Consider the following 13,427-nt stretch of genomic DNA (forward strand, 5'->3'; position numbering starts at 1 on the left):
AAAGTTTATTTGTATAGTGTTTGCCTGGCATATAGCCCTGAATAAAAAGAAATGAATAAACTGGGCTGTGTTGGTGCATGCCTTTAATCTCAGCACTCAGGGAGCAAAAGACAGGTAGGTCTCTGTGAGTTCGAGGCCAGCCTGGTCTACATAGTAAGTTCCAGCACAGCCAGGGCTACACAGAGAAACCCTTTCTTGGGGGAAAAAAAGCAAGCAAACAAAGAAAAAAAATTAATGAATAAATAAATATGTAAATCTTAAAAGTATGAGGTTCATGTCATGTCTAATTTGAAGTTCCATAAGACCACAACTGCAAATTGGTGGTGTGTGGTTCATAGATGCTCCCAAGGTGTCTTAAGAGCAAAATGGGACATGCTAAGTCTATACTCACTTATCTTGGGGATGATATGTTTACTATTCAGACGTGAACACTTTATAAAGATGCTATACACGACATGAAAATGGAAAGTTATTCATGACCCTTGCTAAAGAGCAACCATGCAAACTGTCCAGGTGGCTGCTGAAATGGTGTTTCGAGGTAGGAAAAAATATAGAATTCGACTCTGAATGCAAGAACAAATGATAACCTATAGCAGAGGAACAGGAGAGTGGCCAGCAGATAAAAAATTACTAACAAGTAGGGTAATTCTTTGCTAAAATCTAACAGAAACTTCACTGAAGGCAGACCAGCATGGCAAGTGATTAGGGGGAAGGGGAGATGTGAGGATTTTGTCTGCTGATAAGGGTGAGTGTCCTCAACAGCATTCCTGCTGTGACTGGATTCAGCAAGTTGAGGACAGAATGCGTGGTCTGCGTCTTTAATGATTTTAACTCTTTGTACTGTCTGCTCCCTAGTAACTGACTGTTGGGAATCCCTGTGTTGGTGCTGCAGCAGCTGCCCTGCTGACAAGGTCCTCTTCTCTCCTTAGATGAAGATGAAGAGAGCGAGGAATCCAGCGAAGAGGAGTCCAGCTTGGAGAGCGATGAAGACGCATCTGGATCTGAGGACGATGTTTTTGACGACTCCATCTGCCCAAACAGTAAGTTAGGCAGAGCCACGTGTTCGCTGTAGAGTGGGAACAGGGGTCATCAATGCAGAGGTGGTCCCTTTCTATTTCTAGTCTGTTTCTCTGGTAATGAAATTAAAGAAAAGAGTGGGTTAAAATGTTTGAAGTGGGAGGATTATTCTCCAAGCCTTTAGACAGGGTTTTATTAGGAACAAATTAACCCATGGTAACCAATTGTTGGTTCAGAGATATTATGAATTATGTAGCAAATGAACTGTATAGATAAAAGCCAGATTGTACTTTACACACACACACACACACACACACACACCCCAGTATTTTCTTTTTGACAAACTCTCAAATTTTCTATTTTGACTCTGTAAGGACTGTCCATTCCAGCTTCCAGGAAACTGTTGATAATTTTTTTACTAGTGACACTATCCCAGAGCATCAGATCAATATGCTTAGAGTCTTCATAAGTCAATAGTTCAGTGGAGAAAATCTATTTTATTTTGTTTGTAATTTGATTTTCCAGACATTTAAAATCAAGTTCTACTCAAAATTTGGAAGTTTCATTTCAAATAACGCTTAAATCTTGTTTTAATTTCGAAGGCAAGAGTTTTTCTTTCTTTCTTTGTTTTTTGAGACTGAGTTTTTCTTTGTTGCTTTGACTGTTTTCAAACTTGCTGCATAGACCAGGCTGGCCTCAGACTCACAGGGATCCACCTGCCTCTACCTCCCAAGTACTGGAATTAAAGGCCTGTGCCACCACTGCCCAGCTGACAAGAGTCTTATTTAACGATTCCAATATTTATGAGTAGAATAAGAACTTCGTAATTCACTTTGTTACACTGCAGTGGGATTAAAGGTCTTGAACACCACACAGCCAGTCTAATTGCTGAGCTGGGTTGAAACTAGGGCTTGTAAATCCTGCTTGACTACTGTTTTGTGGGTTGAGGGGTCATTAAGCTCCTACTCCTGCTAGGCTAGTGTTCTGCCCCTGAGCTACATTCCCAGCTGTTAGGGTTCGAGACCAAGCCTTCCGATGTAGCTTAGCCTGGCCTGAATTTACAGCCCTTTCTACTCCAGCTCCCTATGCAAGGATTGTAGGCATGTGCTATCTACACACAGCTCTGGTTCAGCATTCAAATTCCACATTGAAAGGGAATGGTGTCAGCTCAGGAGCACCAAAAGGCCTGGTATTGACTCGGGACCCCCAAGACCAAGTTCTCAGCACAAAGGAGATTGATTTGCCCCAGAGGGACAAAGGGCAGGGAATAACAGAGAAAGAGAGAGAGTATAAGGGAGAAGAAGGGAACAAGGGAAAGGGGATGGGGCATTTGTCCCAGAATGGGACAAAAACTGTCTCTAGATAGAGAGGAGACAGACGTGAGCCATAAGCAAATGGCGGTTTGTAAGGGCAAAGGGGGAAACCCCGAGTTAGGATGAGGAGTTTAATTTTAATTGAGCGTGTTAATTAGGTGAGCCAAATAGCCTCAGGAGGAGGAAGTGGCCAAATAAGGGAATGGACCTTAGCTGCTACCTTTAGGAATGTAATCCAATGCTTTTTACTAAGGCAGAGAGAATGGGGGAGAAGGACAAGGCTGCCAGAGCCATGTTTGCCATGTTTAAGCCAGCTCGAGTACCTGCACACAGGGTCATCTATCCTTCCGTGTATAAGTGTGACATTAGTGTAACACAGCTCAAATAAAAGCCTGCCCTGGGAGCATGTTGCATTGCATGCAGATTGCACTATAGCACTTCCCTTAGAATGAAGGATTTTTTTCTATAAAATCAGGACAACTGGGGCTTCAGAGATGCCTCAGTGCACAAAATGATTGCCAAAGAAGCATGAGGACTTGTGTGTGAACCCCCAGAACCCATATAAAGTTGGAGAGGCTTAGCAGAAACATCAGAACCCTAGAAAAATCAAGGCCAGTTGGCCTAGTGAAATTACTGGAAAACAAGAGACCCTGTCTCACACAAGGTTGAAGGCATTATTGTGTGACTAAACATTCCCTGAGGAAATGCAACTCACGTCTTCTCATCCAGATAGGGATCCCAGGGCACAGAAAAGTATGGACCCCACTGAAGTCCAGTGAGTTTTATTAGAAGTTACAGGAATATGGGTGTCACCCACTATGGGTGACAGCTCACAAAAGTTGGGAATTTGGAGCACACTGTGAACTCTGCAGGCAGATCAACAGAGTGGAGAGTGTCCCTTCCAAGTGACCTAGTTGGTCTAAACCTCTTCCAGGTAGTTCAGCTGGTTTCTGCTTCTTCCAGGCAGCTGGTCTGGTCTCAGTCTTCTTTGCAGCTTGGCTTGTCTGAGATTCTTCTCTGCAGCAAAGCTTCTTTACTCTGGCAAGGAGGGGCCTAGTGAATCTGGTCAGTTTCAGGGACTTCCTGAAGCTGTTTTGAGTTGTTTATCTTGTTGCTTAAGGAGCTTCCCTGAGAGTAGTATGTTTCTATATTGGAGGAAACTGTTACACAACAATAACTCTGAGGTTGTTCTTTGACCTCCATATACAGCACACACACACACACACACACACACACACACACACACACACACACACACTTTTTTGTTTTTAAAAGAAGGAAAACAATTCCTCCATTGCAGGGTCTAGTGTGGGTCTGTGAATAGCTGATAGTGATTCTGAATCTTCAAGCTCCATGTTGCTAGTGCTACCACATCCCCCTTCAGACAGGGCTGGCTGCCCTTCTTATTTTAATTCTCTATTCAGACTGTGATCCGAATCTTTTTGAACTGGCCCTCCAACTTCGAGAGAAAAGGCTCGACATTGAGGAAGCCTTAGTGGAAGAAAAGAAAATTGTTGACAACCTGAAAAAAGAATATGATACGTACTCCAAAAAGGTATGGGGTCTACCTACTTGTTTGTCTTCTAATGTGCTGCCCACCCTCCTCTATCATAGGTGTGGGATTGCTAGGTCTTCTCAGAGAAGAAGCATTTCAAATGTTCTCTACAGCTTTCTCTGTGCTACAGGTCTGTAGTATGGCAGGGCCATTACCCTTTGGATAATTGCTTTTTCTTTATGTGACTCATCTGTCCCAACTTTTTTGATATCATAACTCTATGAGCAATAGATAGCATAGCAGTAAGACATAATAAATGTCTGTGGATTTATGAATAAAACTCAGAAAATATTGGTTTCATATATTGACCATGAAGCATTCTTAGAAATGAGATGAAGGTGAGTAGCAATAGATACTCTGGTGTTTCCTCTCTCACTCAGTCTTTTGGGGCTGATACATTGTGTGTTGGAGGAAGCTAAAGCTTCTGGAACTTTATTATCTTCTCCTTTTTCTTTTGACTTTCTGTCTTAGGTACTCTTGTTTGGAAAAATGCCACTCAACTTGATTCACCATATGGGGATTTTTGGTAGATGAAAATGTTCAGGAACACTGTTGGGTGTCAGGAAATGACGATTGTGCTTTGGGGATGCTGTAGCTTCATCCTTGAAAACACTTCTTTTATGCCAGGTGGTGGTGGCACAAACCTTTAATCCTAGCACTTGAGAGGCAGAGGTAGGCAAATCTCTGTGATTTTGAGGCCAGCCTGAAATGGAGTGAGTTCCAGGACAGCCAGGGCTGTTATACAGAGAAACCCTGTCTCAAAAAACAAAAACAAAAACAAAACAAAACAAAACAAAAAACACTTTTTTATTAAATTTCTTTGGGTCACTATAACAACAATAACAACAGCAAAGTCTTCTACCATTCTGACAAAGATATCATATTTTTCATACAGAAAATAGAAGAAAGAGAGGGAGATTTTTGTTTTTTACTTCTTGTTTATAAAGCTTTTACAATTCTTGGACTCAGGGATGACTCAGGAGGGAATATGCATTCTAACCTGGCAGGAAGAAAATAATAGGCATTTCTTGGCTGCAGCTTAGACTCAGGCCCCGAGTCATGGTCCCCCAAAGAACATCCTGTGCCCACTGTGCCTTTGTTTACCACCTTGGATGGATATATGTGTACACTGTCACTGAATCGTGTCACTGTCTCTCACATGGCTTTGCTCAGGTAAAAGTTGTGGCGACCAATCTGAATGCCGCCGAGGAGGCCCTGGAGGCCTATCAGCGAGAGAAGCAGCAGAGACTGAACGAACTGCTGGTGGTCATTCCCCTCAAGCTCCACCAGGTGATCCCCCCACGAGTCTGCCCAGTATCCCTCAGGCAGAAGCAGTGTTCATGGCTCACCAGCGATGTGCCGTGTCCCTTGGTGGGCGGATTCTGCCTGTAGAATGACATCACCAACCCTTCTTACCCATTCAGGCTGCTAACTAAAGGAAAACACCAAGGCACGCATGCTTCCCTGGCCCATAGTCACTTGGCGGTCCAGCCATTTCAGGTCTGGAGAAACCGATGTGAGAATGATATGGCTGGAGCTTGGGATGATGGGTCTTGCACACAGGTGACTTTCCATCCATCTTCAGTCAGCTGTGAACCAGTGAGCGGAAGGAAGCTCATCTTAATGTCATTAATAAGGGAGGTTAGGACAAGACAGAAACAATCTTTTTCCAATTTTTTTCCATATCCGTTCATTTCCACTCTCTACTTGAATCACAACTTACACTAAACCGTGGGGATTCGTATCATGAGAAGAGAAAGGCTTGCTGTAGACTCTTGTCATTTTAAGAGAAAAGGCCATTCTTAAGGGGCAAGAAATGCTTCAAAAGTCATTTTATTTGTATTTCCTGTGACCTGACTCAAACCAGTTGAGCTCTTTGTAACAGTTTGTTATATCATTCTTGAAATGTGTGCCCCGTTGTTAAGAAGTAGATATCAGACAAGACCTGTTCCAGCAACTTTGCTGTCCCCAGAGAGACCCAATGTGGCTTATTCTCTGATGGCAACTTTCTGTTTATCCGGTCGGTCACTGCCACTCGGGGTGAGAAAGAGAGAAGCCCCAGCATGAGGGGTTTTAAGCAAGGGACGGAAGAAGAAAGGATTCCTACAGCCTTGCCTTCCTTCCGTCTGACCTTTGTCTGCTTTGGTTCTGATTTCTCCCGGCTTTGTTTTGTATCTGTAGATAGAGTATGTAGTCTTTGGGGAGGTGCCTACCGACCTTTCTGGAACCTTGGTCTTTTCTAACCACTCCCTGGGGCGGCTGCAAGAGCGAATCATCCAGCTCCAGGAGGAAAACGCCAAGCAGCAAAAACTTAACAGAGAATGCAGGGAGAGGCGGAAGATGCTGATCCGGGAGAAGAGAGAGATGGCCAAAACCATCCATAGTGAGTAGCTCAACCTGTGGACCACTATTACACTTTCTGGGACTAGAGGGAGATAACAGGTGGCTGGTTCCTGGTTTGGAAAACAGTAACCGCAGACACAGCATCACTGAAAGGAAACAAACCACCCTTCACTTCCTATTTGAAAGGGAAAAAATGTTGGCATGCAGTCTCTTTCTCTTTGTGTATAAGAAACATAGAATAACGTGGTTCATCTCTTCTGGACCTGAAACCGTGCTTCAGACACAGGAAAGCCCCTCCTCTTTCTGGTACTGTGTACTACTCCTCCAAGGTTGAGCACCGGGTACAGATGCACGCATGCCAATGTGTTCTCACACAGTATGACACTCAGAGTCCCTGGTGGACTTTTGGAGACCGTGTTTTATTATTCATATTGCTTTAGGTAAATTATTCTCTTTAGCTGATAGTGCACTATCCCATTGTGTGGATGGTAACGTATTTACCTCTCCAGTCACCTCTCCATATACTTAGGTATATGGAACTTTTCATTATCCCTGTAAGTCTTTTCATACATGCTTCCTTATGCACACATGCACAAAGGGTCTCCAGGGTCAGAGAGCATTTGCCTGCTTTTCTCTGTAATGTCACCAAAACTGTCCCCCAGAGTGACAGAGCTCAGGTCTCCTCCCCAAAGCAGCGAGTAAGAGCTGTCTGGGTCTTTGCTTGTTTATTTCAGGTTTTAATTTCCCCACAGTCTGGTGGGTGTCCAAACATACTTCACTGTGGCCTTAAGTCACATGTCTTTGGTGAGACTGAACATCTTCACACACACTCTTTTGCCATCCTTATGTTCCTTTCTGTGAGACCCGCTATATCCTTTGCTCACTTTTCATTTGCCTTTAAAAATTGATTTTAGGAAATTCTAAAGATTTTAGTTCATTATGTGTTCTCATTGGGTCACCTTTTTTTTAAAACTTTATATTAAAGTGAAAAGGTATTTTAAGTCTTAGTTTGGTAAATTTATCTATTTATGATGTGCACTTTGTATGCATCTTTTTAAGAAATCCTTTTATTAAAGGTATGTTTTGCTTGGGAGTAGTAATCCCAGGATTAGTACACAGGAGGCAAACAGGCACATCTCTGTGAATACGAAGCCAGTCTGGTCTACATCGTGAGTTCCAGGACAGCCAGGGCTACATAGTGAGTTCCTATTTTGAAACAAACAAACAAACAAACAAATTAAAAGGAAAATAAGTTTTGATCCATCAATCCCTCTATAGGGTGAATATTCAAGAGAAATGAAGTCAGTATGTCAATGAGTTATCTGCACACCTGTGCTCAGTGCAGAACTGTTTGCAAGAGCCAAGATACAGAATGAACCCAAGAGTTCCATCCGCAGATGAGTGGGCAAAGAAAATGTGCTACTAATCACACCAAAAATTTCAATAGCCTTAAAGGAGACCAAGACACTGTCACTTTATGACAGTATAGGTGAATCTGGAGGGCACTGTGCTAAGCAAAATAAACCAGGCCCTGAAAAACTCCATATGATTTTACTAATAAGTATCTTATAAAGAATGTTGAACTCATCAGGAGTGGTGGCACATACCTGTCACCTCAATTTTCAGAAAACTGCCCCAAATTTGATGGTAGCCTGGCCCTGCCTCATAAAGCATAAATAAAATCCAGAAGCAGAGAACAGAGTTTGGTGGTTGGTAGAGGCCTGTTGGGTGGCATGGGATGGGGGTTTGACGGTTGGTAGAGACCTGTTGGGTGGGATTGGATAGAGGGTTTGGTGGTTGGTAGCCTGTTGGGTGGGGTGGATAGGGGTTTGGTGGTTGGTAGCTTGTTGGGTGGAATGGATAGGGGATTTGATGGTTGGTAGAGGCCTGTTGGGTGAGATGGGTAGGGGATTTGATAATTAGTAGAGGCCTGTTGGGTGGGATGGATAGGGGGTTTGATGGTTGGTAGAGACCTGTTGGGTGGGATGGGATAGGGGGTTTGGTGGTTGGTAGCCTGTTGGGTGGGGTGGATAGGGGGTTTGGTGGTTGGTAGCTTGTTGGGTGGAATGGATAGGGGATTTGATAGTTGGTAGAGACCTGTTGAGTGAGACGGGTAGGGGATTTGATAATTAGTAAAGGCCTGTTGGGTGGGATGGAGATGGGGGAGTTGTGGACTCAGTGCTACAAAATTTCAGGGAAATGGGAAATAGATCCAGAGGTGTTCTTTTACAAACCATGTGGTGACTAGTTAACAGCAATGGATTGCATTCCTTAAAATTGCTAGGAGAATAGATTTTAGGGGCTGGAGAGATGGCTCAGAGGTTAAAGCACAGTCTGCTCTTCCAGAGGATCTGGGTTCAATTTCCAGCACCCACATGGCAGCTCACAACTCTATGTAACTCTCATTCTAGGGGATCCGACACCCTCACACAGACATACATGTAGGCAAACACCAATGCACATAAAATAAAAATAAATCATAAAAAGAGAATAGATTTTATGCGCTTTACACACACAAACACACACACACACACACACACACACACACACACAGCCGAGTGGGGTAGAAGATGACCATGTGAAGTAATGTATTAATTACTTCAGTTTGACCCTTTCACAAGTCACATTTCACAATAGCATGTTGTACATAATAAATGTATATATTTTGTCAGGGTTTTTAAAACTGTTTTTTTTCATCTCCTCTATTATTAATGTTACTCACATTATGTTTGTAATCTGCCTAGAACTAAGGTGGTGTGCAATGTAACTTGAATAATAGGAAAATAGAAGAGAAGATAATCTTCCTTCCTTTCTTTCTTTCTTTCTTCCTTCCTTTCTTTCTTTCTTTCTTTCTTTCTTTCTTTCTTTCTTTCTTTCTTTCTTTCTTTCTTTCTTTCTTTCTTTCTTTTTTGGGTCTTTCAACACACAGTTTCTTTATGTAACAGCCCTAGCTGTCCAGGAACTCTAGAACAGGCTGGCCTAGAACTCACAGAGATCTGCCTTCCGAGTGCTGGAATTAAACACCTGGTGCTAATCATATTTTTTAAAATACTTTTTTATATTTTATAATGTTTGGCATATAGAAGCTATGTGGAAGTTGTCAAGTACCAAAACAAAATGAATCCAATAAATGTACCTCCCAACTTAATGTTGCCAGTATTGTAGCACCTGCCTGTGAGGGGTGCATTCTCTTGTTTTCCCTTGTCCAGAGCTAACCACTATTGCCAATTGTGTGTTTAGTGTTCCATGTCTTTAAAAAAATAATTTAAAAAAGGAGCCGGGCGATGGTGGCGCATGCCTTTAATCCCAGCACTCGGGAGGCAGAGGCAGGCGGATCTCTGTGAGTTCGAGACCAGCCTGGTCTACAAGAGCTGGCTCCAGGACAGGCTCTAAAGCTGCAGAGAAACCCTGTCTCGAAAAAACAAAACAAAAAAAAAATTAAAAAAGCAGTACACACATTTCTATGTATTCCTTCCTAGCTAGTAGGTTACTTTGGAGCCCTGTAAAACTGTTGTATCTTATATGGCCTTTGGAAAAGACTCCTCCATTTACTGTTATTTTTCAAGATTAAATGTGGAGTGGAGCAGCAGAGACGAGGTGTGGGAACTAGAGGGGCGTGGAAAAGGGGTGGGGCAGAGCAGACCAGGTGTGCCCTGAGAAGGACCACAAGGACTTACTGTAACGTTTGCTTGGCATGATATGGAAAGTTCTACTAAGTGCCTGCTCCGTTCTTAATATTAAATTCTGTAGACATCAATTAGAACAGTCGGACCACTTAAAAATCTAGTTGGAGCCCATCAGTCATTGAGGGACAGAGGTCAGAGCACACAAGCTGCTCAGGTAAAATGGGGCCATTTTACACCGGGTTTTGAAAATGAGGAAGGCTGGCTGTCTGTGAACCGGCATTTTAAGTAAGCAGCAAGCAAACATCCACGGGGCAAAAGCTCTTGGTAACAAAAAGTCTTCACGGTCTTGCCAAAGCCGTTCCTTGGCGTTTTCTCGTCACCGCTCTGTCCCTTTACTAACGGTTGGGACTGCTGCGGAGACTGAGACAGTGGTGGTCTTTCAGAGATGGAAGAGACGGTCCGCGATCTGATGATCAGCAAGTTTGGCCGAGTGATCGATCTGGAAGCCCTGCAGACGCTTTCTGTGAACACAACACTCGAAGAACTGAAGATCAAAAAACTGCGAAAGGAGCTAGCCAATGCGAAGGAGCTAAGGATGTGGGAGGTGAGAGGGGAAGGGGCCGGCTGAGTTTCGGGATTTATAAAATCCTGGTGAGGCTTTAGTGGTTCCTGCGAACTGTCTGGAAGCCCCCAAGGGCCTGCCTCACTTTTCTCTCTCTCTCTCTCTCTCTCTCTCTCTCTCTCTCTCTCTCTCTCTCTCTCTCTCTCTCTCTCTCTCTCTCTCTCTCTCTCTCTCTCTCTCTCTCTCTCTCCCTCTCTCCCTCCCTCCCTCCCTTTCTTTCTTTCCATAGCCCTGGCAATCTTGAAACTCACTCTGTAGACCATGCTGGTCTCTAACAGATCCACGTGCCTCTGCCTCCCGAGTGCTGGGATTAAAGGAGCCGCCACTGTCCAGCCCCTGTCTCACTCTTTATTAGAGTCTTGTGTCGCTTAAGAGACAGCACCCGACCTGGGCTTTAGAGTCTAGGTTGCATATACAACGTGTGATGCTTTCAAGTGTGTGTACTCTCACAGTTTTGGACATGGCACCGCTGTTTTCTGAGAATCCTGTTTCTCTACTTAAGAGCGTTGGCCTACTATTCCAATGTGGACTTGGAAAACACATTGAGGGACTGGAGAGTTGCTTAGTGAGGACAGTGCTTGCTTAGCCTGGGCAAGGTCCTGGGTTCAATCCCCAGCACAGTTAACAGATTGCATTTATATAGTCATCTGGATGGGCATTCCACGGCATCATAGCGCATCTGTGGGACTCGTAGGAGTCAGTTCTGTCCTCCCACCAAGTGGGTCCTGGTGATGGGATTCAAGTCATTAAGCACAGCAGCAAGTGCTTTACAGTTGTCTTTATTGTCAAACCAGAATCGGCGCAGTTGTTTCTGCTTACGTTTTCATTCTGGCTTCGGATATATTTTCTTGTACACATCGTGTTCCCTTTGCCTGATTGGTTTTACATTTAATTTTTTTTCCAGTCTTGGGCATTGAACCCAAGGCCTGATACATGTTTGGCAGACACTCTACCGGAGAGCTATGCCCCTATTGGTGGATTTGATTGAGCCGGACCCTCATTTGTCTTTATTTCCTTTCCTGTTCACGTCGTCCGTGTTCCGCCTTCCTTCCCTGGCAGGAAAAGATCGCTCAGTTGCGGTGGGAACTGATGATGAAGACGAAAGAACACACGCGAAAGCTGCACCAGATGAACGACCTGTGCATCGAGAAGAAGAAACTGGATTCCAGACTGAACACGCTCCAGAACCAGCAGGTGTGTTCCTTTCCAAGTGGAAGGTTTGCAGAACCCAGAGTCCTGCACAGCACTGACATTTATACAGACCTGGAGCTTAGACCACTTCCAGGCCATTTACCCCCGGAGACCAACTCAGTACTGGCCCTGTTAGAGTGGTTTCCGGGGGGTGGGGGGGGGGGAACTAGCTTTCCCAAGTGCCTCTGGTGTGCCATGAGCTCATCTGAGAACTCGTGATAGGCTTCGCCTTGATCTTGGAGAGGTAAGGGCATTTAAACATAAACAATGATACCAATATGCTCCCTGAAATTGGTTGGTGTCAGGCTCCATTTTCAGTATGTTTATTTGACTTGACAGGAATCTTGGATTGTAGAATCGTACACGTCACCCTATGAAATGCTCGCTAGTTTTTTTTTTTTTTAGTGTTTCAGCTTGTCATTATGCCTATATGGAGCCTAAGGATGTACTTAGTACCGAGTGTATGATGGCTAGCGCCCATTTCATGTTCACCGAGCTGAGTCTTGTCCTCTGGTAACCCCGCACCTTCTATAGTCTTTCGTATTTTCTGTTTTCTTTAAGCATCCTGGAAATAATTTAAACCAGGTGTTTTCATTTTGGGCCCCTGAGGAACAGCAGCTACCTCAGCTGGGACCTTGTTCAAAATATAAGATCAGATTCCAGGCAGAGAAAACCATAGGCCACAAGGGTTGCACAGGGGGCCTGATCTGTTTTCATTGTAAGCGAAGTTTATATAGTCTTATTTGTAAGATTACAGAGAAATCACAGGTTTTCAGCTAGGGAAGAAGAAAGGCCCTGCCCTAAGGTCATATGGGCTTCTACTTTGTGCATAGTTCATTGCTATTTTAACGTTTTTATTTGCAATATCTATCAAAGGAAGGCTTCCTCTCGGCAGGCAGCCTCCACACAGATTTTAACTGTGCTAGAATTCTCAGCTTTCAGCTGGTGAGTGACTTCCAGTAGACTCAAGTGGGACAGGCTCGTCTCCCATCTCGGGTCCTTTAATCTTTCTTTGTGTCTTGCCTCAGTGCCTGTGGGCAGCAGCTCTCCAAGTCGGGAAGGACTGAGAAAATAGCTCAAAGTGCGTCCGAAGCAGGGTTGAATTTTAAAAGTTATCCAAAGGCACACATTTATAAGAGTGAGATTTCAGTAGAGAAATAAAAGTCCTCTGAAGAGGCGATCACTATTTAAATGGACTCTAAGAGTGATATTTTCCCCCCAAACAGGGAAATGCCTTCCAGGGCCCTCGGAAGGCAGACACAGTGGCAAGACAGAAGATCACCGAGCTGGTCCAAACCCAGGCAGAAAAGATCTTAGCCTTAAAGGAGGAGATTGCCCTTTTGCGGAAGAAAGGAGGGCTCATTCTCCCACCCATCACATCCACACAAGAGAACGAAATGAAGTCCATGGATGCTTAACTGCACGATCTTCTCATCTCCTACCCAAGAGTCCTGGCAGAAGTCACCAGGCCTACTTCCCATCACCCATCCTCCAGCTTTGGAGTCAACCATAGCGAGAGTGTAGAAAGGCCCCCAGCCATGTGAATTAACAGTATCTCTCCGCCTTAGAAATAACTGATGTATGACGTGTAATTATAGTTGTGCCAAGACAGGTTGGATGCTTCCAGCCTAACTTGAGTATGAAGAAGGTTGGATCTCGTAATTTAAGAAAGCAGCTGTTACATACTGTATCCTCAGCAACATCTGTTTTCCTGGTATTCTGAATATTTAGCCGTTGGTAAGAAAAGCTATAATTCAGCA

General features: G+C 44.0%; 1 protein-coding gene across 1 annotated transcript in view; it reads left to right on the plus strand.

Annotated features, from left to right (window-relative positions):
* Positions 1-13,335, plus strand: part of Cfap44 (cilia and flagella associated protein 44) — an 89,236-nt gene extending 75,901 nt beyond the window's left edge. Inside the window, exons 29-35 of the mRNA XM_038346102.1 lie at positions 930-1,040; positions 3,755-3,885; positions 5,059-5,175; positions 6,067-6,268; positions 10,298-10,458; positions 11,536-11,670; positions 12,894-13,335. Coding sequence (XP_038202030.1) covers positions 930-1,040; positions 3,755-3,885; positions 5,059-5,175; positions 6,067-6,268; positions 10,298-10,458; positions 11,536-11,670; positions 12,894-13,085 — 1,049 coding nt within the window. The 3' untranslated portion in view covers positions 13,086-13,335. The remainder of the gene's footprint in view (positions 1-929; positions 1,041-3,754; positions 3,886-5,058; positions 5,176-6,066; positions 6,269-10,297; positions 10,459-11,535; positions 11,671-12,893) is intronic.
* Positions 13,336-13,427: the final 92 nt, after the last annotated feature.

The sequence above is a fragment of the Arvicola amphibius genome, chromosome 10 (assembly GCF_903992535.2).
Source record: "Arvicola amphibius chromosome 10, mArvAmp1.2, whole genome shotgun sequence".
NCBI classification, from domain to species: Eukaryota; Metazoa; Chordata; class Mammalia; order Rodentia; family Cricetidae; genus Arvicola; species Arvicola amphibius.